General features: G+C 32.0%; 1 protein-coding gene across 2 annotated transcripts; it reads right to left on the bottom strand.

The window, feature by feature from the left end:
- Window positions 1-670: 670 nt before the first annotated feature.
- On the bottom strand, window positions 671-22,105 carry AQP (aquaporin). Of its 2 annotated transcripts, XM_089705693.1 has the most exons (8): window positions 21,929-22,105; window positions 21,772-21,852; window positions 13,438-13,621; window positions 6,274-6,396; window positions 5,577-5,728; window positions 2,752-2,890; window positions 2,271-2,372; window positions 671-1,273 (listed from the first exon to the last, which is right to left on the bottom strand). In XM_089705693.1, the coding sequence occupies exons 2-8, from the start codon at window positions 21,820-21,822 to the stop codon at window positions 1,044-1,046; spliced, it is 981 nt and encodes a 326-aa protein (XP_089561819.1). In that variant the 5' UTR covers window positions 21,823-21,852; window positions 21,929-22,105; the 3' UTR covers window positions 671-1,043. The 2 variants fall into 2 exon arrangements, with proteins under 2 accessions (XP_089561819.1, XP_089561820.1); XM_089705694.1 differs by lacking the exon at window positions 2,271-2,372 and having other exon boundaries at window positions 21,929-22,101.
- Window positions 22,106-26,774: the final 4,669 nt, after the last annotated feature.

The raw sequence follows: 26,774 nt of genomic DNA, 5'->3' as shown, positions 1-26,774 counted from the left end.
TACCTACATGTTTAAATTATCCTATCTCTCAAGTTGGATCGAACTGCACATGGTTTGCGAATTTTATTATAATCGGTTATGTGATTTAGGAGTCCATTGAGGACAAACATTGTGACACGAGATTTATACAGGGTGTCCCACTATTGGTATACTAAGCGCGAAGGAACTTGTAGTTTTGCATACACTGATCACGTAAAAAATACTTTAAAAAAAAATTACGTCCAAAATTTTTTGCTAAATTTTTCCTGAAAATCCATGTTTTCTTCTCTAGCTTCGCGTAGCCGGCATATACCGCTTCTCTAATATGAGCATTTTGTCTATGAAAACATAATCTTAAACGATAGCTCATGTGCTGGTGGCAAAGTTGGGCGGCTCGCTTGTTATTGGTGTACACATAGAGTTTTAAGAATTCATCTATTTGAAAAAAAAATGCGTCTGGAATTTTTTAATTATTTTTTACGTACTCAGCGTATGCAAAACTATAACCTCCTTTGAGCTTAGTATACCAACAGTGGGACACCCTGTATAATTCAGAAACAAAATTTGGATACTAGGTATTAAGTATTAAGTTTATTTTTTGTTTATTATATATTTTCTACAATCTCTTTCTCTTTTCTCCGATGTATTGGGGATGTTTATAACAAAGGAATGAAGCAATAAGAAAAACCAATAACAATTTAACCATTTATTTACAATAATACGTAGAACTTATTATATTTTAGTTAAAGATACATTCAACAATGACTAGACAATAATACATACAGTAAATTCGATGTAATATAAAATTCAATATAACGAATATAAAATACTGATTGGTTAAAATCATGTTAAAATAAACAAATTTAAAGAAGTTCTTTTAACGTTTCATTTAAACGGAATATTTATTTGCGGTTGAAATAATTATATCGAATGCACGAAATATTTGCAAATTTGTTTATTTACTGGCAACTCCCGCACACAACAAAAACAATCCCTCATTGACGTTTGACAGTATTTACATCGGAATTTCGATTCAATACATATATAAGTTTGGAAATACAATTTTAATCTTCTTTTCCCGCCCAAATGCTGTCTCCGTTGACTTCGGTTTCAGTCGTGCCTTTCACGAATTGTTGTATAGCCGGCAGTTTGTACAGATAGACGGACATGATGGACCCCGCACATGCTCCAGCCCAGTATACTGTGGCATGCTCAGTTAGCGTGTGGCCGTGGCAGCCGGCTTTCAACGATGTAGCCAGTACTGGGTTGAAATATCCACCAGAATATTCGAATGCTAGAAAAAAAAATACAAATGTACTGAGAAAGTGTAAAACTGAGAATAAACTTATTTAGAACAGGAATATTCGTATATAAACATTTAAAATTTATGTATTTCCGAGATAAATCTCCGTTCCAATTTCATGTCCTTTACAATGATCGTATTTTGCGCTCTATAAATTACCATTAACAAAACGTTTTTCTATTATCTACAATAAAAAAAGAGATAAAAAATAAATGAAATGTTATAGGGATTAAATCTACAACTGAGCACATTTAAAACTATCCTCTTGGATAATAACTTGGTAAAACGGACGAGCCTGTAAATTCCTAACTTTTTAGTTTTTATCCTCTACGTAATGGACGCAGATTACGCTTTATGCAGTCTGTGTAATCGTCCGAGGATCCCGCGTAAATGTATTGCGTCGTTAAATAAAATTGACACTTATTTTAATAAGCGTTTTTAGTTTGCAATTTTAGCTATTTGTTTATTTTATTATGTAATAAGCATTTTCATATTTCTATAGACCGATTTTTTGAAAGTTTCGTTTTGACGTAAGACAGACAAAACAAAATAATATTAACTACAAATAAATTAGGTAACATTTAATGAATACCTACATTCACATTAACAATTTAACATGCTACATATTCAGCAATATCTATACTATTTTTACACCTGCAATCTACATACACATATTATATAACTAATACATACATGAATAATAAATATTTTATGTAGTTAGTATGTATGTACACGTTTACAACTGATTTTCCACTATGCATAGCAACTAAATATTATTGAAAGAAAGAAAGAAATAATGGTATAAGGGTAACAGGTAAAATATAAAGTATCTATGTAGAACATAAAAGCTAAATTTTATAACCAGAGGCTAATACATAAGAAAATATATGCGATTGATGAATACTATCAGCACGATCTGCCCATACATGACACATTTTAGTTTACAAAATGCTGTTAGACATTTATATTTTATATGTATCAAGAATACCTCTTCCTAAATTGACTTTGCAAGTAACAGACAAGCTGATGTCGGCATTTGGGCTATCGTCTTGATAGCTAAAGATGTAAATCGTGCCTCTAAATAGAGCGCCTGTAACACGGAAAGCTTAGCATTTGAAAACGAAGTTAGTGGGTTTTGCTGTGATAAAAATGACAGGCGTGAATTATTTAAGTACAAAAGTTCAACTCAAACAAAATTGTGATGGGTACAACACAGGAAATAATTTGATGATGTGATGATAAAGTTATTTGACAGTAAAAAAGTTATTGAATTATCTTAAAACGTAAACTGTAATTAAATGATTAATCATCGTAAATATTACAGAAGTAGTTTCGATTTTAATCACGATTCCAAAGTAAAATTCATATACAATCGAAATTTTATTTTTTTACATAACAAATCATTCATATTGTACACGCTTGTTTAAAAATAAATGTATTCCTCAAAGTTCAAATGATCCAGTTCTTACCAGCCACAACAAGAGAGGTGCCGACAAAAGCGTCGATCGCAGTGGCGAAGCGTGGGTTGATGTCTCCCAAGGCCCTGGATGCTAGTCTGCACATACAAGTGGCTACACCTTCCACCAAGGCACCATAGAGCACTGGCACCTGAAATATAATGCACCCTATTACTTGCACACTAATGACTAAAGTCCTATATTATGTTCGTAAGCTTCATGGGTGTTTTTAAAATTGACATGAAATTTATCAAACGATTTATTATTTTATTCAATATAATATCACTCATACTTTAATATTCACAAATGTAATACATTCCATACATTCAAATGATTTAATTAATCGTACATCAATCGCTTTGCACTAATTGTGAAGTACTCAACTGGATGGAAAAATGCTATAAATGTAAACGCAATATATTATTACATTGCAATGTAAAACGAAATCGTTTCGATAAACGAAATTTACAAATTAAACGTCGATGACTCTTGTTAATTTATTGGAGTGGTAAAAATGAGAGCTTTTTGTTATTTATTTAATTAATTGTACAAGCCGGTTCGTTGTACGCAAAATGCTGTTATTTAATTGATCTAATTTATTTTAGAATTAAGTGATTGCACGTGATTGTTTTGTGTTTTTGTTTTGCTAAAAGTCAGTTTAAAAGAGAACAAATAAATATAAAATATAGTTGGGTTTCGGGTTCGATACCAAACTAAAACTTCGTAGTAATTCTTTGTTGCGATATTTTATTTTTTATCAATTTTTATAAGTACCATTCAAAACTCTCTCAAATTACTCTACACTAAGCTCTACACCACACTCTACACGCTATATAAATTTTAAACGCCTACCAAAATTGAAATGTTTTTACACATATCCTCGGATTTTTTTTTACAATATTATTTGAAATATATTTGTAACCTAACGGACTCTAGTGCATGTGTCTAAAGAAACACAGCCTTGTCTGGAAAGGTTATTCTGTAGCACCTATTTGTTTGATTGATCGTGTGTATACAATCAATCTAAATATAAGTGCAATGTCCTCTAATATAGTAGTCGTAAAACATTAAACTATTATTAATAGTAAACTACTCTAGAATAGCTTGATTTTAGAGTAGGTTACTATTAATAATATTTTATTTTTAACTAGCTTACCGCCCGCGGCTTCGCCCGCTTTGTCTAAAACCTAATAAATTATATACTAAAACCTTCCTCTTGAATCACTCGTTCTATTAAAAAAAAACCGCATCAAAATCCGTTGCGTAGTTTTAAAGATTTAAGCATACAAAGGGACATAGGGACAGAGAAAGCTACTTTGTTTTATACTATGTAGTACTATGTAGTGATTAACAAACATGACGTATTTTTCAGACGAAGTGCGCCTGAAAATAATTCAGTATATCTTAATTCATAAAATAATTATGCTTTGGCGAATAAATCGTAATTAAAGATTACCTATAATATGTAACGATAAAATATTTCTGTACTACCTTATTTCACTAAATGCAATAAACTATGTTACAGTTTTAATAAAATCGTCATTAAACATAATTAAAATAGTTTAATTTGTAAAACATAATTCAAAATCTAATTAACAGTAAAACACAGGTAATAACTTTTCCGCTCTTTGTTAAAGTCACAATTAAATAAATCCAGACGACAGTTTTTATTGCATTTAGAAAGATGTTAATTAAACTTAGAGCTAGCGCGCACGAGCAACTTTGTCTCCGCAACTATTTTGTCTCTCCCACCCATGGGCTAGTATGAAAGTGCGCGCACGTAGCGACGCAACTCCCCATACAAATTGATGGGAGAGACAAAATAGTTGCGGAGACAAAGTTGCTCGTGCGCGCTAGCTCTTACGTTCCTTAAACTAAAGAGTTATAACATCCAGTATTATTTGACTTGGTTCTTAGAGCAAGCGCGCACGAGCAACTTTGTCTCCGCAACTATTTTGTCTCCGCAACTATTTTGTCTCTCCACCCATGGGCTAGTATGAAAGTGCGCGCACGTAGCGACGCAACTCCCCATACAATTGATGGGAGAGACAAAATAGTTGCGGAGACAAAGTTACTCGTGCGCGCCAGCTCTTAATCCAGCTTTTAGAGTAATGAAAAAGATTTTTGTTTATAGGTATCAACTTTATTGTCTGCTTAAATGTTCATGTCTGAAAATAGTATTATTGTATTTATTTTGTTTGCTATTTTCAGTAGTGTCATTGAACTTTTAGCAGTTAATAACAGATAACAAAAGAAAAGATAGAGGTTCCAATTGTATGAAAATAGGTAGGTACTTTTATTGAAGGCTTTTATTAGACCCTTTATATAACTGTTTATGCACCCAGCTTTTTTAAAAAGCCAGAGAAAACTGGGAAAACGAAATAATTATAAATTCTGTTTATCAATATATTGTTGATACTTTTTTATATATGTGCATTTAATAAAAACTTGTAACTTTATAAGAATCTTCAAATGTATCTAATCATAAATCGTATTGGCTTTTAGCCACAAGACTGCCTTAATTTAAAGCTGATTTAATGCTATCTATTTTTTTTGTGTACAATCCATACTAATATTATAAATGCGAAAGTAAGTCTGTCTGTCTGTCTGTTACTCAATCACGCCTAAACTACTGAACCAATTTTCATGAAATTTGATATGGAGATATTTTATTACCCGAGAAAGGACATAGGCTACTTTTTATCCCGGGAAAATGACGCAATCCCGGAAATCCCACGGGAACGGGAACTATGCGGGTATATGTATATACTTTCTTTGACTGAGGGGGCGAAGCCGCGGGCGGAAAGCTAGTAAAGAATAAATAATTAATACATTACCTGTAAATCAGCCGTACAATCCTCAATAGCTTTATCCTTGTGTGTGTCAGAGATTTCAAGAGCCCAGTACGTCTGAACGTATTTGAAGACTAGTAGCCCGCCGCCCAACTCCGCCCATGTTTTTAGTACTGCTTTGCGAATATCGGTCCTTCCTGGCAGATTAAAAAAAGTATTTAGTTTAATTGTTTGTTTACATACTTAATAATGGTGTTATAAATCGCTACATAGTATAAACAAAGTCGCTTTCTCTGTCCCTATGTCCCTGTATATGCTTATATCTTTAAAACTACGCAACGGATTTTGATGCGGTTTTTTTAATAGATAGAGAGATTCAAGAGGAAGGTTTTAGTAAATAATTTATTAGGTTTTAGACAAAGCGGGCGAAGCCGCAGGCGGTAAGCTAGTAGCAATTATATCATAATGAAACGGTCTGTAAGAATAGCAAATTTTATTAATATCTTCACAAAGTACCTACCTTTACTCTTCATAATTGTATCACTAGTAATAGCCATTTTTATTTGACCTTTTAATTCTATGTATTCTACGTTTATTACATAATTAACTTTATATTATTTATTTTTTATATTTATTTGTAGCTACTTAACCGCTCTTTGTATTTAAAATGAACATATTATCTTCCAACTTAATATTTCTAGACTTCAAGACATTAAAATTAAATTATTTTAATTACTCTTACCTTCAATAATATCTTCGATGTGTGTGTACGGGCACGCCGTGGCTTCCCCCCAATTTAATGACCACCATATTGTCAATAGAAACAGGAATACTGCGTATGTAGCTACACCGAAGTTGTCTGCCACTGTAAGTAGATTTAGATATTTTATTGATAGAAAATGTTACTCTCTAGACTCTATTTTTTCATTTATTCATGTATTTATAAGTATTGTACAAATTATAAGTGAGTAAAAAATTAAAAGATACATAAAATTAGCTCGGAAGGCAGTCTTATTTTTGGACAGCAATCTCTGCCAGGCAATCTGATAAGAAAGTGGTAAAAAGTTTCCAGGAAGAGACCATAAGAAACAAAAATCCAATCATATAAATTCGAAAAAATATCATTCACTAAGACCATGAACATTGAACAGTGAAAATATACCTTTAACCCTAGCCAATATTCATCTGCCATCAATCAATTTTATTATTTTATCATAGGATATATACCTAAATCTAATTATTCAACAATAATGCTTCATTCAGTATCTACGAATAAACAATTTTTATAAATTAACTCATTCAACACGTAACATGTAACACGTAACATGGTAAAGTTAAAAAATATCGATTTTTTATAGGTGAGTTTAAAACCTATATTTTAATGTACCTATCATAAAAATTTGCACAGATTCAACAACTTGCACCAAGTAAGCTGTAAGCTATCGTAATTCTATTAATTCGTTTTGTGAATGTTAATTTTATACCCGCGTTTAATTAATGTTTCACACTTGCAAGAGTAATTCAAATTTGTCTTTTGGTTAACATAAGCTTTAAGCGGGTATTAATAATCAAAAATATGTAATAACTATAATCTCTAACCGACCACTAATGTCATATGATGTATTTCATATGAAATACCACAACAGAAATTAAATTAGATTTTAGCATAATTTCTTGAATAAGAACGAACCATCTAAAGGTGCATTTAGACCAAACGAACATAGAGCTAGGAGCTAGAGCAAGAGCATTCTGTCGTGATCTTTAAGTACAAACGAAAACTCGTATTCATTGTTGTTCAGTACTGTTTTTATGTGACTGTTTTTATGTGATCACATAAAAACAGTCACATAATCAATCTTGTATTTCAAAATAATGTTTACGGGTATAGGGAAGACTAACTCTGACATCAAATAAATACTAAACAAATAATATTTATGTTAATAAATTGTATCAAAGCTTTATGAGGTTATATTTTTATTTATGGTAAAATATTAAAAGGGAGTCTAGAGCCTTTTTGTATAATTTGGTAGCCAATGCTCTGTAACAAAATAAGCTAAATATTGTGCAAAAGTGATTATTGATATTTGCTAATACACAAAGAGAGACTAAATTTAATAAGTTCTTAAACTTGTTAAGTGAACTTGAGGCAGAAAAACGAACAATCAGTATAAAGTCAAACAAAACATTAATCTTTCAAAAGAACTAAGTACTAAAGTTCGAAGTTATTAAATGCCGATAAAAGAGTATTTAGGGCAAGTTTCAGGAAAGTTCCTATTATCATAGCATATGTAATTTGAAATGTTTGGATTGGATCTCGCTTCCATATCCTTTTCTATTTTTTATCCGTCTTAAAAATATTTATTTATTTATTTATTTTACTCTTTAATACAACTAAACAGACTTACATACTAGAACACACAAAAATAAAAGCAAGGAGCAGTTTAGTGTATTTGGCGGCCTTATCACTTAGAAGTGATCTCTTCCAGGCAACCAGGGCAGAAGGTAATCAGCTCAATTAAGTTGTAAAGGTAGGTCGAGAGAAAAAAGAAAAAAAAATAATAATAATGATAATGATGTCACTGTAAACAAAATAAAATATAAGAAGATTATTTATTTATTTATTTATTTATTACATTAAGGATCACCAACATGACATACACTGATACATAGATAAAAGCATTAAAGTAATAACAATCGTAGACATAGTGCTGTCACAATTATAGGCAACCACCACTAAAAATTAATATAACATTAAATCAAAGACACACAGTCTGCAGCTAGCTGCAGATTAGGTAAAAAGTATACATATACATAATACATAAATCCAATTTTGACGGCAAAATAATCAATTAATGTTAAAATAAAACTACATTTGATCAACTGGGTTTTGGTAAAGTTTCAATCGAGAGCAATTCCTTTTTAAATTTATGTACAGTGTTTGAGAAAATGTCAATAGTCTTGTTATTGCCAGAAACTATATTATTATATTCTTTGGTAAGGCGAGAAATGCCTGAATAATGGCCTAGATTACTTTTGTGGAATTTTGTATGGAACGGCATATTATTAGAATGTCTAGGCAATCTGACTGGAACTTTAAAATTAAGCTGAGATACCAATGACACACAATCGATTGAACCATTCACCAATTTATGTAAAAAGACCTGATCCAAAACCTTCCTCCTCTGATAAAGTGTTCGTATTTTAAAATAATCAAGACGTTCTGAGTAACTACGAATTTTTTTGGCTACGTTGCAACTATACGCAAGATGCCACAAAAATCTTTTTTGAATGCGTTCAATATTGTTAATATGAATATTGTATTTTGGATTCCATATTACGCTGCAATATTCTAATTTGCTTCTAACAAGGGCATTAAAGAGGGTAATTTTTGTGAGAGGGTTCCTAAAATTTTTACAAGTTCTCAGTAAAAAGCCTAACAATTTGAAACCGCTATTAATTATATAGTTGAAGTGAGCGTGAAAACTAAGTTTTGCATCGAAATAAACACCTAAGTCTTTTATTTTGTCTACTGTTGCTAAGATATGATTATTAATCTGATAACTGGGTGCAATAATACCTCTACTTCTATGTCTGCTAAATCGTATATGGTAACATTTTTCTGAGTTAAGTTTCATTTTATTGATTTTACACCATTCTGCCAAAGAATTTATGTCCTTTTGGAGAAGAGTACTATCAGTGGTTGATTTAATTGTTCTCAGAATTTTAAGGTCATCTGCAAATAAAAATATTTTTGAGTGCTTTAAGTTAAGTGGGAGGTCATTTATGAATATATTAAATAAAATGGGACCTAAGTGCGACCCTTGTGGAACTCCGGATTTAGTTGAAAAGGGCTCAGAGGCAAAACCGTTTACCACTACTCTAGAATAGCGACCCAAAAGATAACTCGAAAACCATCCCAACAGACTACCGCCAATACCAATGTTGTGTAACTTTTGGATCAATATATTGTGATCAACTTTATCGAATGCCTTGCAGAAGTCTGTGTATATGACGTCAACACAAGTATGCGCTTCAACAGCCTCTACAAGACATTCGAGATAAAGTAGAAGATTTGTGCTGGTGGATCTATTTTTTGTGAAACCATGCTGAGACTTACTGACTGATTGTTTGATATGAGAAGTGATAATTGGGCAGATGAGATTTTCAAATACCTTACCAAAAACAGATAGGATTGATATAGGTCGGTAATTGTTGATCAAATTCGCGTCGCCTGTTTTAGGAATTGGAACTATGATCGACTCCTTCCAAGCTGATGGAAAAATACTTTGTTTGAGTGATAAATTATATATAACGGTTAATGGATAACATAATTCCTTAGCACATTTTTTGGCAAATACATGTGGTATTGCATCTGAACCGGCTCCTTTTTTTTGGTCTAGTCTCTTTAATGCTTTGAATACCAAATCTTGATTGATAGTTAATGAGTGTAGATAAGAAGTAGCGTTGTGGGTCATTGAGCTCATATCACCATTATGTTGTGAGCTAGTCTCATATACCGAAGAAAAATAGTCGGCGAACATGTTGCAAATTTGTGTTCCATCCGTTGCCGAGCTATTACCTAACTTCATAGGAGTAGGATATGTTCCAGAGTTTGATCTTTTATTTTTCACATACGACCACAATAATTTTGGATTTGATTTTATAGAAGATTCCAAATTAGATAAATAGGTAGAATAACACGAGGATATGAGTTTAATACAATCTTTTTTAAGAGTTTCATAAGTGATTAAATCTAGGGGGTTGTTAAATTTTTTTACTCTGATACGATATTTATATTTTTGACGAAGCAATCTAATTAAGGATTTTGTGTACCATACAGGATATTTATTATTATGACTTTTAACTTTAGGAACAAACTTGACAATAGTTTTGCGTAAGATGCCATAAAAGGTAGTCACAACCTCATTGACATCGAAACAAGTTTTAAATTCGTTATCCCATTCAATAGTGCTTAATTCTTCAGCAATAAGATCATACTGTGCCTTAAAAAAGTTAAATCGTTCATCTTTATTTCGTGAAATATATTTCAAATCTAATTGAGAAACCGCAAATATCAAAGGTGGATGCATTGGATCAAGTATTGAGAGTATTACATCACTTACTTCAACATTACTTATATTTAAGTTTGACAATATCAAATCTAGAATCCTTCCTCTATTATTAACAATATGATTATATTGGGAAAATCCATTTAAAGCTATGAAATCCATCAGAATATTAACAAAAGAGCTACCGTTTCTGCAAGATGCAGCGGCGGTGTTGTAGCTGTTTTGGTTTGGCCAAACTATGTTGCTTAAATTAAAATCTCCAACAATTACGGTTTTTATGGGCGTTTCCATGAGTCTATTAACGTTATTAACAAAATTAGTAAGAATATGACTTTGGATAGGAGGTGGTAAGTAAACACAGCAAATAAAAATTTCTTGATGTGTTCCATTTCGACTGTTCGTGTCTATGCTCACCCAGATATCTTCGCAATCGGATTCCATTTCTGGAATCCGTCGAGAATGAAATCTTTTCGACACGGCAACTAAAACACCACCGCCACTTTTCATATTGTGAAAGCCGCTCGACTCCCTATCTCGCCTATAAACATTGTATCGACTATCGAAAATTTCTTCATTAAATACAGAACCAGACAACCAAGTTTCAGAGAAACAAATCACATCAAGGTCGCAACTTAGAATATTTAAGTATACATCAGTTGTTTTTGTATTTAAACCCCTAACATTTTGATAGTATACATTTAAGTTCCGTGTAGAATCGAATTATATAATATTTAAACAATATCTAAACCACTACTTGAATTTTTATTCATATTAGGATAGCGCTTTCAAAGTGTTGATGTTTTTAACAAGAATACATTCAGATAATGGTTCCTTTCGTAAAAAAATTTTGCCACCACGGACCCACGTATATCTATAATTTAACTCCTTAGCTCGTAATCTTGCCGCAGCATGGAGTAATTTGTTCTCTGGTGAGAGATGTTCTATAACAAATATAGGTGTGTCTTTGTCACCACCTATGCCGATATCCGAGCTTTGAAGTTTAGTTTTATTGTTCTTATTATATTTAATTACTGCTGCTAGTAAGGAGTCACGTGTGCGGGGACTATTTAACTTTACTAAAATAGACCGAGGTCTTGCGCTATCTTTGTTGATTTTGGAAATGCGTGCACAATAGTGTATGTCATTTTCGACAATAGGACATTTAACCACCTTGGAAAGTTGGGTAACCATAGTTAAAATATTCTCATTTTTATGTTCTGGCACGCATTGAATTTCCAAGTTGCTGCTACGACTTAGTTGTTCGACTTGGTTGAGACGAGAGGTCATATTTTGAATTGTCTCACGCAATGTTTCGTTTTCAGTAGTCAGGTTGTGCAAAGTGTTCATTTTTGTTTGATAGTCGGACTTAATTTCTTCATATTGCAGATTTATAAATGAAAGAGACGATTTAAACTCCTCCAATTCACGTTTAATGATGTTAAGTTGTTTGTTTATATTTTCATCAACAAAATGTTGTAAAACCGTGCTCAATTCCTCTCTTATCAAATTTCTAAGCATTTCTTCAGAAAACATGGACGAAGATTTTTTTTCCATGGATGGAGGCGTCTCTGTTGATGACGCCTCTGAAATTGTGTCCAATAAACGATTTGAACACGTAGTAAGATTAACAGAGGTATGTGTTTTTAAAACCCCTTCGACTTTTTTCTTCTTTTTTTGATTACAGTTGTCGCAAATCCAAGATAATTTAGCAGCGGTATTTAGTTTATTAAATTTGTCGGGAGATGAAAAAGCACATCCAACGTGAAAATGTTTTGAACATTTGTAACATTGTGGTCCCTTAGCATCTTTAATTTGCAAGAGGCAAATACCACATTTATTAGACATCTTCAATAGGAAAAAAAAAATAAAAATAAATAATAATAATAACTTCAAATTAGTTGGTGCTCGGTTGGATATGAACCACGTTCTCAGGTTTCTCAATGTGAAAAGAAAAAAAATATATATATAATATTATAATTCAATGTCTACTCGCTGCCAAGGATCGAACCTCGATCTCCTAATCTTCGATGTCCGGTAAGTCCGAGCACTGTCGAAGTACGCTATAGATGCTTGAATATTGAAGTTGAATTTAGCGTATAATAGATTGTGCTATCAGATGTTAGTGCACGGACAATGGAAGGACGACAGTTTTTATTTTCACTTCACCCACTATTGAACAATCTCACATAAATTGCACTGATAGTTTATTACAAAAAAATTGTGTAAGTAAACAGATTATTTAAAGTTCTATTATTTCACTTAGTTCAACGCTCGTTTACGAATCACTTGTGTAGTTTTATCAAGATACGCACTGAAAACTATTTTTAATCGATTTTAATATACGAGCTGCAGACAGCGTGTCCGTAGGTAGTTCCGTAGTCATCATCAAAACACATAACAAATTATAAATTATATACTGTACATAAACATATATACGACACTACAGTACATACAAAAATATACTTATATAATATATAATATACATATGACTTAAATTTGCATACACGTAATGAATTTCCGTGAAGATTTTTATGTTATTACAACAGTGAGATATCTATTACAACCATTTTATTGTTTATGTCTCTCTTTTCCTAAGTTACCTACTTTTTAACATTTTTTAACGTATAGACATTGTTTTTATACGTAAGTATGTAAGAGCTAATAAAATAAAAGATAGAAGTTCCGATTGTACGAAAATAGGTACTTTTATTACAGTACATAAATGAAGTATAGAAAAAATTCGATCACGAAGCGGAATACGAACCGCGTCAAGACTTTCGCATCTATAAAGGTAGGATTTACATTTAATTTCGTTCCCTATTGCAATCTAAACTTACCAATAATCAGTTCAAAACAACATCCACACAACTCCGCAGCAGCGATCGCCTCCTCAAACAGGACTCTTACAAACGGGTCCTTAACTACGCTCTGCACCAGGCGCCGCGCGCAATGTGCTAGTATGGATGTAAGGAGGATGAATAGAGTTGATACCACTAGCGGTGCGAAGGTTGCTTTGTTCACCTGAAAGTAATGATTAGTTTAAATAGGCTATTAATTATCTCTGTAGATATGATATGATATGATATGGCAGCAGTTTCTACATCCATTGCGAGCATCCTATGAATGTTTACACGATAAATGCCGCGGATTAGCGGTGTGAATTCGCACGTTAATTCACAGCACTAGTGTAGAACCGCCATTAAAGCAACAAGGCGAAGAGTTCGTTACAAATTATTCAAAACTACTTAAAGCGGCTTCATTACAGAGTTTCGAAGGTTAGCATTGTCCTCCAAGTCCTCGACTAACTCGATTAGTACAACTTTCCGTTTCAATTAGGCCTCTTGTACGTGACAATTCCCGTTTTGTTATTTTACATTGTATTTTTCACAAATTCGACGGGTTTTAAGTGCTCTTCCTGTCGGTATGGCGCGTAAGTTAAATTGAATGTTGTGTTCGCGTTTCTGTAAGCTGGTGATAAGCTCCTTGAATGTTTTTTTTTTTTGCAATCAGGGCGCAAAACTTTTAATTGTATTTCATAGCTCTGCGTATGGTCTACTGATAGCGTATGAAATTGTTATGATATCGATTTATATTTATGTAGATCTCGAGCAGCAAGGAAAAAGTGACCATAGTATGATACCCAAAGTAGCTTTAAAATGTCAATAAAAATTTAATAAAGTTTTTTTTACAAATGAATGCGAGTGAAACCGAGAGGCACAGCTAGTAGAAATATAAAACAACATCTTAATACGTATTTTATTGTTTGGCTTAGGCAATAAAAACCAAATACACCCTCCAAAATAATTCAGGACACTGCCTCGTGTGGTTTTAATGGAGCATAAGGGGTTAACAAACTTGCCTATCTTATACATACATATTACATATACTAGCTGTTTCGCGCAGCTTCGCTCGCGTATTCAAAAAAAAATTTCAAGATTCGCTTAATTTTTTTCAAGTATAATAACCATTCCTAAAAATATTATAATAATATTTCATTTTTTAACAGATGTCATCATAGTACCTAATCTGCATAACAAATTTTAGCACGATTTGTCCACCAGTTTGGGCTGTGCTCAGTTAGTGCGTTTTATAAAAATCCTATTTAAATTAATATCTCTATTACTGGAAACAAAGCGTTACCGTTACTAAATATTATTAAGCTTTATCTTTTAAGTGCTTAATTTAATTATTTTCATCAAGAAGAGGTACCATGATTAACTAAGTACTGTTTAAATTATCTTCTTAAAATTAGAACGGAGGTTTAACAAATTTAATCTTAAGAATTATTAGATTATTGGCTACATTTTTTAGATAAAGGTTTGTGTTTATTTTCGCCTCTAGAAAAAGCTCCCTTTAATAGCTAGGCTTTTACAAAATTATCCACTATAGAAAGAATTATGATCTTAATCACTACATAGTACAAAACAAAGTCACTTCCTCTGTCCCTATGTCCCTTTGTGTGCTTAAATCTTTCAAACTACACAACGGATTTTGATGCGGTTTTTAATAGATAGAGTGATTCAAGAGGATGGTTTTAGTATATAATTTATTAGGTTTAAGTCAAAGCGGGCGAAGCTGCGGGCGGTAAGCTAGTTATAAATAAAAATGTTTAATTATTTAATTCTTTATCTGTACTCTATAAAAAGTTCTAATTTCCATTAATACATATATTTCGTTGGGATAGTCTACATTTTAACATAACATAAATAGCTCAAAATACAGGCACCAAAGTCTATATTTGAACGTTTCTAAACCCTAAATAAGTTTGAAATTGAATTACAATATTCCCAGTCCCGGCTTAATAACAATTAAGAAACTCAAACTCGTTTAATCTAATTGGAACTCATCTCCACTTTATCTTGGAGTTTACAATTGTTCGATTATTCTAAGAATAATAGAATCAACACTTTAGATATGTTATTGGTATTAAATTTAGAGTAGAGATGTTATTATGAATAGTTTTAATAATAATTATTGCGTGATGTTGAAAGGTTGATTATTGATTGGAAAATTGTATTTTAGAATTATTGTAGGTAAGCTTTTCTTATGTTACTTAACTTATATATAAAAATGAATCGCAAAATGTGTTGGTAAGCGCATAACTCGAGAACGGCTGAACCGATTTCGATAATTCTTTTTTTATTATATTCCTTGAAGTACGAGGATGGTTCTTATGTAGAGAAAACGTAAACATGTACCACGGGCGAAGCCGGGGCGGACCGCTAGTATGTATATATAAATGATATCCGTTTTCCATTGTCACGGCATCACGCGTGAATGGGTGGACCGATTTCGATAATTCTTTTTTTATTATATTCCTCGATGTATGAGGATGGTTCATATGTAGAGAAAACGTAAATATGTACCACGGGCGAAGCCGGGGCGGACCGCTAGTATATAATATATATTTATCCATAATTTAAAAATGCTTATAAATTCATATAATTTAAAAGTGTTTAATTTAAAATTAAATTAGTCAGTATAAAAAAAATTGCCACATTTTTTCGTTTGTATGCGTAGAAGCTTTTCCGTAAGCTTCTCAACCGCTTACATTTCAAGTAAATTGGAAGTAATCAAACAAATAATAATTTATCGAGGTTTATTCCTATTTTCTTCGCTGTCTTGCAGCGTACTTACACAGTATTAGCACAAGACCTGTGAAAGAGATGTGTATTTTATAATTTACCTCCAAATTCCCTCCACACAAGGTAACCCAGCCTCACCAACTGTATTTAACTCTAATTATAAACACACGGGTTATTGTTTGTATTGAAAACGCTACGTTATTTTATATGGTTTTCATATTATTTCATTATTTTTTGTTATATTCAATCAAAAAAATTATCTTTATAATCTGAAAATCGTGAGTCATCCATCCATCCGTCATTTTCCATTTGAATACCGTGACGTTTGTTTCCGTTCATTATTATAAAAAACACGTTATTATATTACACGAAATATATTAAAAAAATACGGTATTCGAAGAAAGAATCAATTCGAAGAATTCGAAATCCTCCGCTGTTCTAGGAACATCTAACGATTAATTAGAACAACTAAGAAGACAACAATTGTATTTAATCATTAATGGCATTAGATTTCCTTCATTACGTTAATTAATTTTAGAATCTACCTAGATTAAGCTCTTGCCTCCTAATTTTAACGTTGATAATAAGCTATGTAATAGTTGAAAATGAATCAAATTTTGGATACTTGAGTTGGGTAGATATAATTAAATCATTCCAAAAGGAAATTCCTTATAATGTACCATATTATATTTTGTTACTAGCGTTCCGCCCGCGGCTTCGCCCGCTTTGTTTAAAATCTAATAAATTATATACTGAAACCTTCCTCTTCAATCACTCTATTTATTAAAAACCCACTTAAAAATCAGTTACGTAGTTTTAAAGATTTAAGCATATACCTACATAGAAAGCGACTTTATTTTATACAATGTAGTGATTATGAATAAGGATGTTTATTCCCATTTCAACAAAAACAAATGATCAAATCAGGATGAAGTTTTGATAAAATAGAAACTGGATTAGCATAATATATAGATTCTATACCACTCTTTATCCATGTACCTACTGCGAAATGAATCAATTATCAAATAAAATGTTTACAAGAACATATTGTACCGTAACATGAACCATAATACAATATAAAATGCCTATAAAATGTTTACAAAAATATATTTTACTTTAAACTCAGACTCGATCGTCACTCCGCCATTCCCCTGCCATATGTTACATTCGTCAACATTCCCAGAATGTAAACGTTTGCTTCGGAATTCAGGAATCAAACTGAATTCGCAATCTACACCCGGGTAGTGTTCCTAGATGGATAATGTATGACACATCTGTGTCTCGCTGGTTCGCTTGTCTGAAAGTTTTAGTTGTCGAGGCCGTTGCGAAATCCGATTTCAGTACAAACTTTTTAAAGGGGTGTTGTAGTGCATGGTATTGACGTGCTATGTGTTTTTGAGCATATTTTATTGAAATTGTTGATAAATTGTGTTTCATTTTCTTAATGACCCCACTGTATAACTAAATTTTCAATATTATGCTTTTATTTACTTATAAAAATAGTTCTCAAGTTCTAGAATGTATTCGTTTGAGCAAAATTGTATGAAGAGTTTAATGCAAGATTTATTTCATTTGAAATTATCTACATAGTTACGAAATGCTCTAAAAATACAAAATGTTTTGATAGTTTATCTAAAAATAGACGTTCTATAAAAATCTCTGTTTTGTTGTTACATACGTAACATAAAACGTTACCTTCATTGCAAAACTATTGACGTATGTAGAGTGGCTTAAAGCCAACATTTGTTTTTAACAAACAAACTTTAGTATAAAAAAATTGTTTAATTCACACTCACGTAACATAATCAGGTTGTACTCATGTAATACTATAAGTAAATTTTATTACACCAATTATTGCGCTTAATAAATTCCATAATTTGAAGGGTGAAAAGAAAAGCTTCTTTTACCTAATAAATAATCATTTTTGGAGCATACAGATATAAGCTTCTTGGAGCATACCATATGAAATATCAGTGTGATGACTGATGACGAGTGATTTAAAGCGACTTTAATTTACAGAATCTCTACAAAACCTATTATTTAGGTTCCTTTATTTATTTGGGCCTTAAACTTTGAATCTCTTAGTGACATATTTAGAGTAGGTATAGAAAAATAAATAATAATGCGCTATAAAACTAAACCAAACACAATATAGAGGTCAAAGCTAGCCCAATGATTCTCTATAAGGCTTTGCTATAGCTATAAAAGTGTATTACCGTGAATTTTCTTAAAATAATTCATCTGTTTGTACTATAAATTATTCACGACAGAACTAATGCTAGCCAATTACAATTCACAACATTATTATTTACTAGCTTTCCACCCGCGGCATCGCCCGCGCAGTCAAAGAAAAGCCCGCATAGTTCCCGTTCCCGTACGGTTAGACATTAATAAATTGGGATTTCCGGGATTAAACCTATCCTATCCTTTCTTGGTTATCAAAATATCCCTATACCAAATTTTATGCGAATTGGTTCAGTAGTTAAGGCGTGATTGAGTAACAGACAGACAGACAGAGTTACTTTCGCATTTATAATATTAGTATGGATTACCGAGGTGTATACCTACAGTTAGACATTCACTTTGTACGAATAAAAACATTTGAAAATTTTGCTAACATTTTTATCTGTAAACTTTTATTCACAGGAAAGGGTAAAGGTTAAAACGTTTATTTTAATGTTGGATATCCGTAAATAGACTTTATGTTTGTTGTTTTTGGTTGTTGAAAAACCAGTTACCTATATGAATAAAATAACAAATAGTCAGAAACTTCGCCACGCTTTCGCTTCGCTAACTTTCATGTACAAAGTTTTGTGTTAACCACCAAAATAATATATTTTGCATTCATTGCTTGATTTCCATAAACTGGAACCAATCTTCAAAATCAAATGTTATTGAATACGAGCCAGTTTGAGATGGGCTTTTTATACATATTATTGAAAAATAACTACCTAGTGGTAGAGGAACCATTCCAAAATTTTCCAAAAATATTTTTTTCGTACGTACGTTACTGTAAATAATAACGGTACACAATAATTTCATTAAATTTTAATGAGAACGTTAAAATCTTTATGCGTAAATCGTAATGTCAATCGTCTTGCGGTAAGGTCAAAATTAATATTCGAAACATGCGTAATTTATTTTTGAATCCAATGCCATTGATTGTAAATTCAAATATAGCGGAGGTACAACGATTTATCAATGAATATCGAATAATATCAATTATTTTTTCTTCTTCTACATGGTCTTGGGCTAGATTTCGTACCTACTTTATTAAATAAAATGTTCATTAGATATCAAGTTACGAAACAAAGTTGTTTTAATATACGAAAAGGCACTAAATTGCCATATGGTATTTTTTTTAATTTTATGTAAAAGCATTTCTAAAGATCTTCGTAAACTTTAACGTTACTGATTAATAATTATATTCAAAGCTCCCGTTTCTTAAATCATGGGTACAAATATTTAGTTCAAAGTTAATCGCAATCAATAGTAGTTCCTACCTACACAAACCGTAAAGACTGCCAATAGTAAAGAGCAATATGTTAAGAGGATTGACAAAGTGTTGACATTTTATTTATAGTTTGTGTACAATAAAAATAAAATATCTGTACTATAGACACAACTTTCAAATGCAATATTTCAAATTGGACCTATCTCAAGAATGTCTAATCATCATCTCATGGGATTTACAAGAAGTATTTTTATAGTAAACTAGATTTCCACCCGCGGCTTCGCCCGCGTTTTCAAAGGAAACCCCGCATAGTTCCCGTTCCCGTGGGATTTCTCGGATAAAACCTATCCTATGTGTTAATCCAAGTTACCCTCTATATGTGTGCTAAATTTCATTGTAATCGGTTCAGTAGTTTTTACGTGAAAAAGTAACAAACATCCATACATCCATACAAACTTTCGCCTTTATAATAGTATTAAGATTAATTACTAGTAATTCATAGTAGGTACCCAGAGGCGTAAATGTAGAGTTTTAGAAATAACGTGACGTAGGTGACTCTATCATCAGTATATTTTAGTCTCGCGAATCATTATAAAAAACCCTTTTTACCGAACAGACAATTTTTAGACCTTGAGAAAGAACATAGGCTACCTTTAATTGCGAAAAAACACCTTGCGGACGAAGCCGCGGGTGGAAGCTAGTTTGAAATATTCTATTAACTTTCCTATTTAACCCATCATTTGTTTCAATAATGAGCAAAAACAGTGAAAACCACATTCTCTACTAGGGCACGAGACAGATGCATTTCACATCTGTTATACATTATCGATTATTGTTCCCAGATGGTTATCTGCCGTCTGGCTAACAAGTGAGATCCACTCACATACCCACAGTAACAAACATCATCTATCGATACATAGGTATATCTTCATCATCACTACATAGTATAAAACAAATTCGCTTTCACTGTCCCTATATCCATATGCTTAAATCTTTTAAACTACGGATACTACGGATTTTGATGCGGTTTTTTAATATAGATAGAGCAGTTCTTGAGGAAGGTTTTTGTATATAAATTGTCAAGTTTGAGACAAAGCGGGCGAAGCCGCGGTTGGTAAGCTAGTATCTATATAATCTGTACTTATATTATACAGCTGACGATTTGTTTGGAGGAACGCACTTATCTCGAAAACTACGGGTCTGATTTGAAAAATTATTTCAGTGATATCTTTTTTTTTGAGGAAGGCTTGCTAATATGTCATCACGCTTAGACTAAAAGGAGCTGAGAAATGCGGGTAAAACCGCGGCGCATAGCTGACATATTATAGAGGACACACACTTGTATATTTGTAGAGATTTGACTCAAAAAAATCCGGTCTGATTAAAAATATTATTTCACAGCGAAAAGCTACATCAATCTATATTTCCACGCTGTAAGACGTATCGTCATAGAGATATTAATAGACTATTTTGTCTGTTCCATGTGCATATGAATTGCACATAAATATCAGAGTTTATCAAACCGTTAACCTAAATAATCTGATATGTTATTTGATTCACAAATTAACAAAGGTTATGCTCCCGTTTTAACTGTCAGAAGTTAATTTATGTAGCGACTGGTATGAGCATTATTGTAGTCAATAGATTATAGATACTTGATGAGATAAGCATTATACAAATAAACATATGAGCGAAATTATGAATGGAATCGACACACCCTTTTGATGTAGAGATAAGAAATATACATGTTTTAAATATTATCATGATAAAAAATGACATCAAATTATTGTGAAGGATTATTAATTTATTATGAATGATGTAAGTAGTTTTTTTCAAAAATAACACACAATATTGAGACAAGTTACTAATAGCAAAAAGTTATTTATTTTAGTTTTTAATTATATGAATAAATAAGTTATCCGCATGTACACTTCTTGCAAGTGATTTCTATGTCATATTGAAACACCGATTGAAATTTGAATTAAACACACAAAAGCGATGACAATGAAAAACCGCATTGAATATTAATTTCATTATGTAACTAGTAATCATAAATTAGAACTGATGAACATTCAATGATCGTATGAGCTACATCCGATGATCACTCCGAAGCATTGCAACTCAAAACTTACCCTAATAACAATTTTCAAAAACACCCCGAGAACGTCAATAGTAAACTTCATTTTTCCGTATTCAAAATCACATCACTTCAACTGGAAACAAATTTATTTTTAAAACGGGAACACGCGCCAATTTATTTTTGAACGTGGTTTAAACTTGGCAACTCACCATTTTCATCAGGAATGTCCAGGATATGATATCCTCAGGGATCACACCGGGTATCGGAAGGGTCGGGTTCGAAAAATATAATATGTGCTACGTTTGATTTTTGCGCGGCGTATAGTGCGCGGGCGCATGGCGAGGTCGTTTAAATTTAGATCCGAACTATTCGAACTGCGATCGCGGTGTCCCGGGACTGCGCGCGCGCAAGGTTATTTACCGATTAAAAGATCCCCTGGTGGGTACCACATGTGCAATTTATATTTATTTCTTTGCGTGTGATATTCATAGATATGCAAAGTAGATGCGTCTCCTTAATTTTTAAGGAGATTATTTTTTCAGTAGAATTATTCAATGTGAAAATTCTGAAATAACAAAAGATTTAGGTATTAAGTTCGTTTTAGAATTTAATAAAATTACAAAAAAAACCATTTGTGTTGTTAAATTTATTCAACACTAGCGGTCCGCCCCGGCTTCGCCCGTGGTACATGTTTACGTTTTCTCTACATAAGAACCACCCTCGTACTTCAAGGAATATAATAAAAAAAGAATTATCGAAATCGGTTCAGCCGTTCTCGAGTTATGCGCTTACCAACACATTTTGCGATTCATTTTTATATATAAGATTATTTGATAAATTGACTATTTAGGTACCTGGAAATCTAGCTGTCCTGTCCTGGAATAACAAATGTAAATAAACAAACAGAATAACAAATATATGTACTTATCTATTGTGCTTCTCTAAATAACGGTGGCTAAACAGATCAAGTAGTTTTATAGAGAGTAGGTAGAGCATATTCTTATGCCGAGTAGGCGTAAACTAGTTATTCCTACGGTGGCTAAACAGATCAAGTAGTTTTATAGAGAGTAGGTAGAGCATATTCTTATGCCGAGTAGGCGTAAACTAGTTATTCCTACGGTGGCTAAACAGATCAAGTAGTTTTATAGAGAGTAGGTAGAGCATATTCTTATGCCGAGTAGGCGTAAACTAGTTATTCCTACTCGTACGAAGGTATTCCTGAATGGTCAATAATTTCCTATCTAAAAATCTTACGGCCTGAAAAAATACGCAAAAAGCTTCTCAATATCAAGACGAGAAGTGAGCTCTCTTTGCGGGTGGAAACAGCTAATTACGTAGTTTATGATATGAACTGATAAATGAAAGAAATAATGATAAATGATATGATTTGAAATATGTAGTTTCAAAATTAAACATAACATTATAATACATAAATTACATACAAGGAAATAATTTTCCGCAAAAAAATAACACATAGAAAATATTTAACACATCTTGCGTGGATTCTGGGAAACTTAGTTTCATTTTTAAAAGAAAACGGATATAACGTCTGTGCTAATTAACTATGAACTGCACATGTTGCTAAATAATTTCTTTTGCCAGTACATATTAGCTGTACAATTAAAAATAGAGAAAATATTTTGTTTTAAATTTAAGTTAGCTTCAGGATTACTCTCCTATTTCTTTTGTATAACAATATACGAGTAGCGCAATCACTACATAGTATAAAACAAAGTCGCTTTCTCTATCCCTATGTCTCTTTGTATGCTTAAATCTTTAAAAATACGCAGTGGTTTTTGATGCGTTTTTCTAAATTATATGTAATGATCAGTTTTGGTTATCGAACCAGCTTTACATATTCCGTCCGCGGCTTCGCCATCTTTGTCTAAAACCTAATAAATTATATACTAAAACCTTCCTCTTGAATCACTCTATAGATAGAGGTAGGTTCGATAACCAAAACTGATCATTGCATATAATTTTATTTTCACCTATGTAAAAGTGATAGTTTACAACTGTACATTGTGTAGTATTAATAAGTTTTTGTAACCTTTCTAATGTTGTGAGAACCAAATAAAGACCATTTTATTATTTATATTATTATTAATTAAAATACTGATTTTAGGAGCCCAGTCAAGCAATTTCTTCTATTATTAGACATAGGTTAGAATAGAGGTTTTTTTAGCGTTTTATAATATTACATCATCAAAAGCGCATCCAAAATAAGTCTACTTGATTAAATAAACATTTTGCTTTGCTGAAAACTTCATAAAATAATTTTAATGGAACATTTGAATTCATCTTATATCAAAAGGAAAAGCTATTACTCAGTATTCGATGGAAATTGAAATATTGCAATTTTCAACAAATCTATTGTATCCTTGTGAAATATCCAATGCTACAGCGACTAATTAAAACTTGATGACAACGTTGAAAAATGGAAATTCATAAAATAATGGGTTCTTATAGAAATCGAACGGATGCCGAGGATTCTCACTGTCGGGAATTTTTCCTGTCGACTTTAAATATAGACGGGGCAAAGAAAAGAGTTTGTTGTAGGTATTTCCAAGAACAAAGCCTTATATTTCTCTCCAGAGATATTGTTTTTGCGAAAATTATGAAATTATTCGAACGTGACGATGTCCGTCAGTCACAAAATTGGTGACCCAAATATTCTGAAATCTGTTGAAGTGAAATCTGATTTTGAAAGATTTTTCTAGAATTATGTAGAAAACTACATGAGAATTGGAATTGGTATAGTACATTGTTATAAGGAAGTATTCAACTATACTTAAATCATTGCTTTATTTAACATGTGTACCTATCTTTATATATAAAAATGAATCGCAAAATGTGTTGGTAAGCGCATAACTCGAGAACGGCTGAACCGATTTCGATAATTCTTTTTTTATTATATTCCTTGAAGTACGAGGATGGTTCTTATGTAGAGAAAACGTAAACATGTACCACGGGCGAAGCCGGGGCGGACCGCTAGTCTTATATGTTTTTCTCTTTTCTTTTTCTTTTCTTCGATATAGAATTTTGTATTAATATTGTATTGTATTGCTTTCTGGCATATAAATCTCAATCTTCCACAAATATTCAATAAAATGAACCTTAGTTTTAATGTTCCCTCTCGTTGATATTATTATATTTATTTTACTCTTAAAATAAAAAATGTAGAATTACCAAATTAAAATGTTTGTATAAAAAGTAGGCTTCATAGCATATTGTTGAACAGTATGTATCTAATAATTTTCACCTATTAATATATAATCTTAATATATTCTGTGTTATATCTTCCGACTTCCACATAAAAAATGGTGCGTGCCGGTAATCTCAAAAGCGACTGCGCGCTCTTATATCCCCATTCCCCACATAACCCGAAAAACACATTAAAAAATTTACATAAAACCTTCATTTCCGCAAAGTAAAACGTTTATAATACCGTTTTTTATCACTGTATCATATTTTGCGTAAAGCCAGTATCGATGCGGGGAGAGAATGCAGGATATTAAAGTTTTCAGTGTATATCGAATTTCCATCTATCCATATCCTAGCAAAATATGCTCGCTTTCATCAAATTTAAATCTACTTTACTGAACAACGGATGTAGTTAATAATGTGTGTATAAAATTATTTTTGCGTATATTTCCAGTAAAACACTTCATGGGTTGGATTCTAATTTGATATTATTGATGTTTTGAAGACAGAGAGTATTAATTTTTTTTTTTTCATTATCCTTTTGTGCAGTTATAATATTATGCAACTGTGAATAGTGACAATGTTCGTTATGCTACCATTGAGATAATATTACTACGTATGGAGGAGACACCACGAACAAAATCTGTGCGCCATTTTTTTGCTCTAACTAAGTTTTAAGAATTATTATCTAGTTAGGTACTTAACGATGAAAGTTATTCCTTTGCACTTTTCCGTATTATTTGTATTATTTGTGCAATATCGTAACACACACGAAGGCATGTTTGATGCGTTTCACTTTAAAACCATTAAAAAATACCACTCAACATACGTCACATGACGTATGTTGAGTGGAACATAGTGATGTAGGCGGTGTCGTCTCCATATATTAATATTATCTCAATGTATGCTACTAATATTTTAAAGCTAACTCGAGTTTCTCGTTTGAACAAACTTATTACTAGAACTATTTTTATAGTCCTTAAGGACTTTTTTATTGACTAAAAACTAACTATGTACATATTAATATTATTTATCTTCTTTTTTGACAATTCGCACATTATAAAGCATCTATCGGGAGAGGTTCCTGTATTAACAGTTAAAACAGTTTTAACAGCTTTTCCCACTCCTAGTCTATACTTTTTGCTTTATGGACAACAAATAGTTGTTGCTGTATGGTAAAATCTGCATCAATTCTGAAGCTAAATAAATTAAAGGGAGGTTAGAAATTGAGAACGTTGATCCTTTCTTGTTTAACTTACATACTTTTTAAAATACATATTTAGATTCATTACTAAACATAACGCGAAGAAAGTCGCGGGTTGAAATCTAGAAAAAACATACAATAAAAAAAAATACAAAGCTTTAATTTCTACATTACATTCTTAAGAATGTAGCTGGAAACGGTACACAGGAAGAGAATTAAATAATGCAGTGTGGAGAAACAAAGAATTCCTTAGTTAAAGCGTTTCCTTCGTTATTTCAAGTTTAATTTAATTTTAAAATAATTATTCCATCCCTGTTGTGCACGTCTTCGCTTACGTTTCTGTGCGAAACAAGGTTCGCTTGTCTCCGTTTCAATGAAATAGTGCGGCTAAATCACAGGGCTAAATTAAATTGTACTTGACATGATATTTCAACTGTTTTTTAAAGTTTACCTGACGTATAGAACCTCACCTTTAATTATTCTTACAGATTTAGTGAGTAAAAAGAAAGTTTGTATATAGTAGAGCCTAGAGCCCGTGGCTTTACTTCCTTGGTAGCCTGGTAAAAAGAAGCTTATATTTCTATTCCAGAAGATCTATGTGTGTGTTTAATCGAAAGGTTATACACGAATCCTTTTAGGAGTTGATC

Source organism: Colias philodice, chromosome 17, assembly GCF_061535455.1.
Source record: "Colias philodice isolate Cphi_HAF_F1 chromosome 17, ilColPhil1 Martin Lab GWU primary, whole genome shotgun sequence".
NCBI classification, from domain to species: Eukaryota; Metazoa; Arthropoda; class Insecta; order Lepidoptera; family Pieridae; genus Colias; species Colias philodice.
This window is presented reverse-complemented; position numbering and strand designations above follow the sequence as displayed.

Coding starts and splice junctions, on each gene's coding strand:
- AQP (XM_089705693.1), bottom strand. CDS start 21,822: ATGAAGTTTACTATTGACGTTCTCGGGGTGTTTTTGAAAATTGTTATT. Junction 2,373..2,751: donor CACCTCTCTTGTTGTGGCTG/GTAAGAACTGGA, acceptor TCCGTGTTACAG/GCGCTCTATTTAGAGGCACG. Junction 1,274..2,270: donor CAAAGTCAATTTAGGAAGAG/GTATTCTTGATA, acceptor TTTTTTTTCTAG/CATTCGAATATTCTGGTGGA.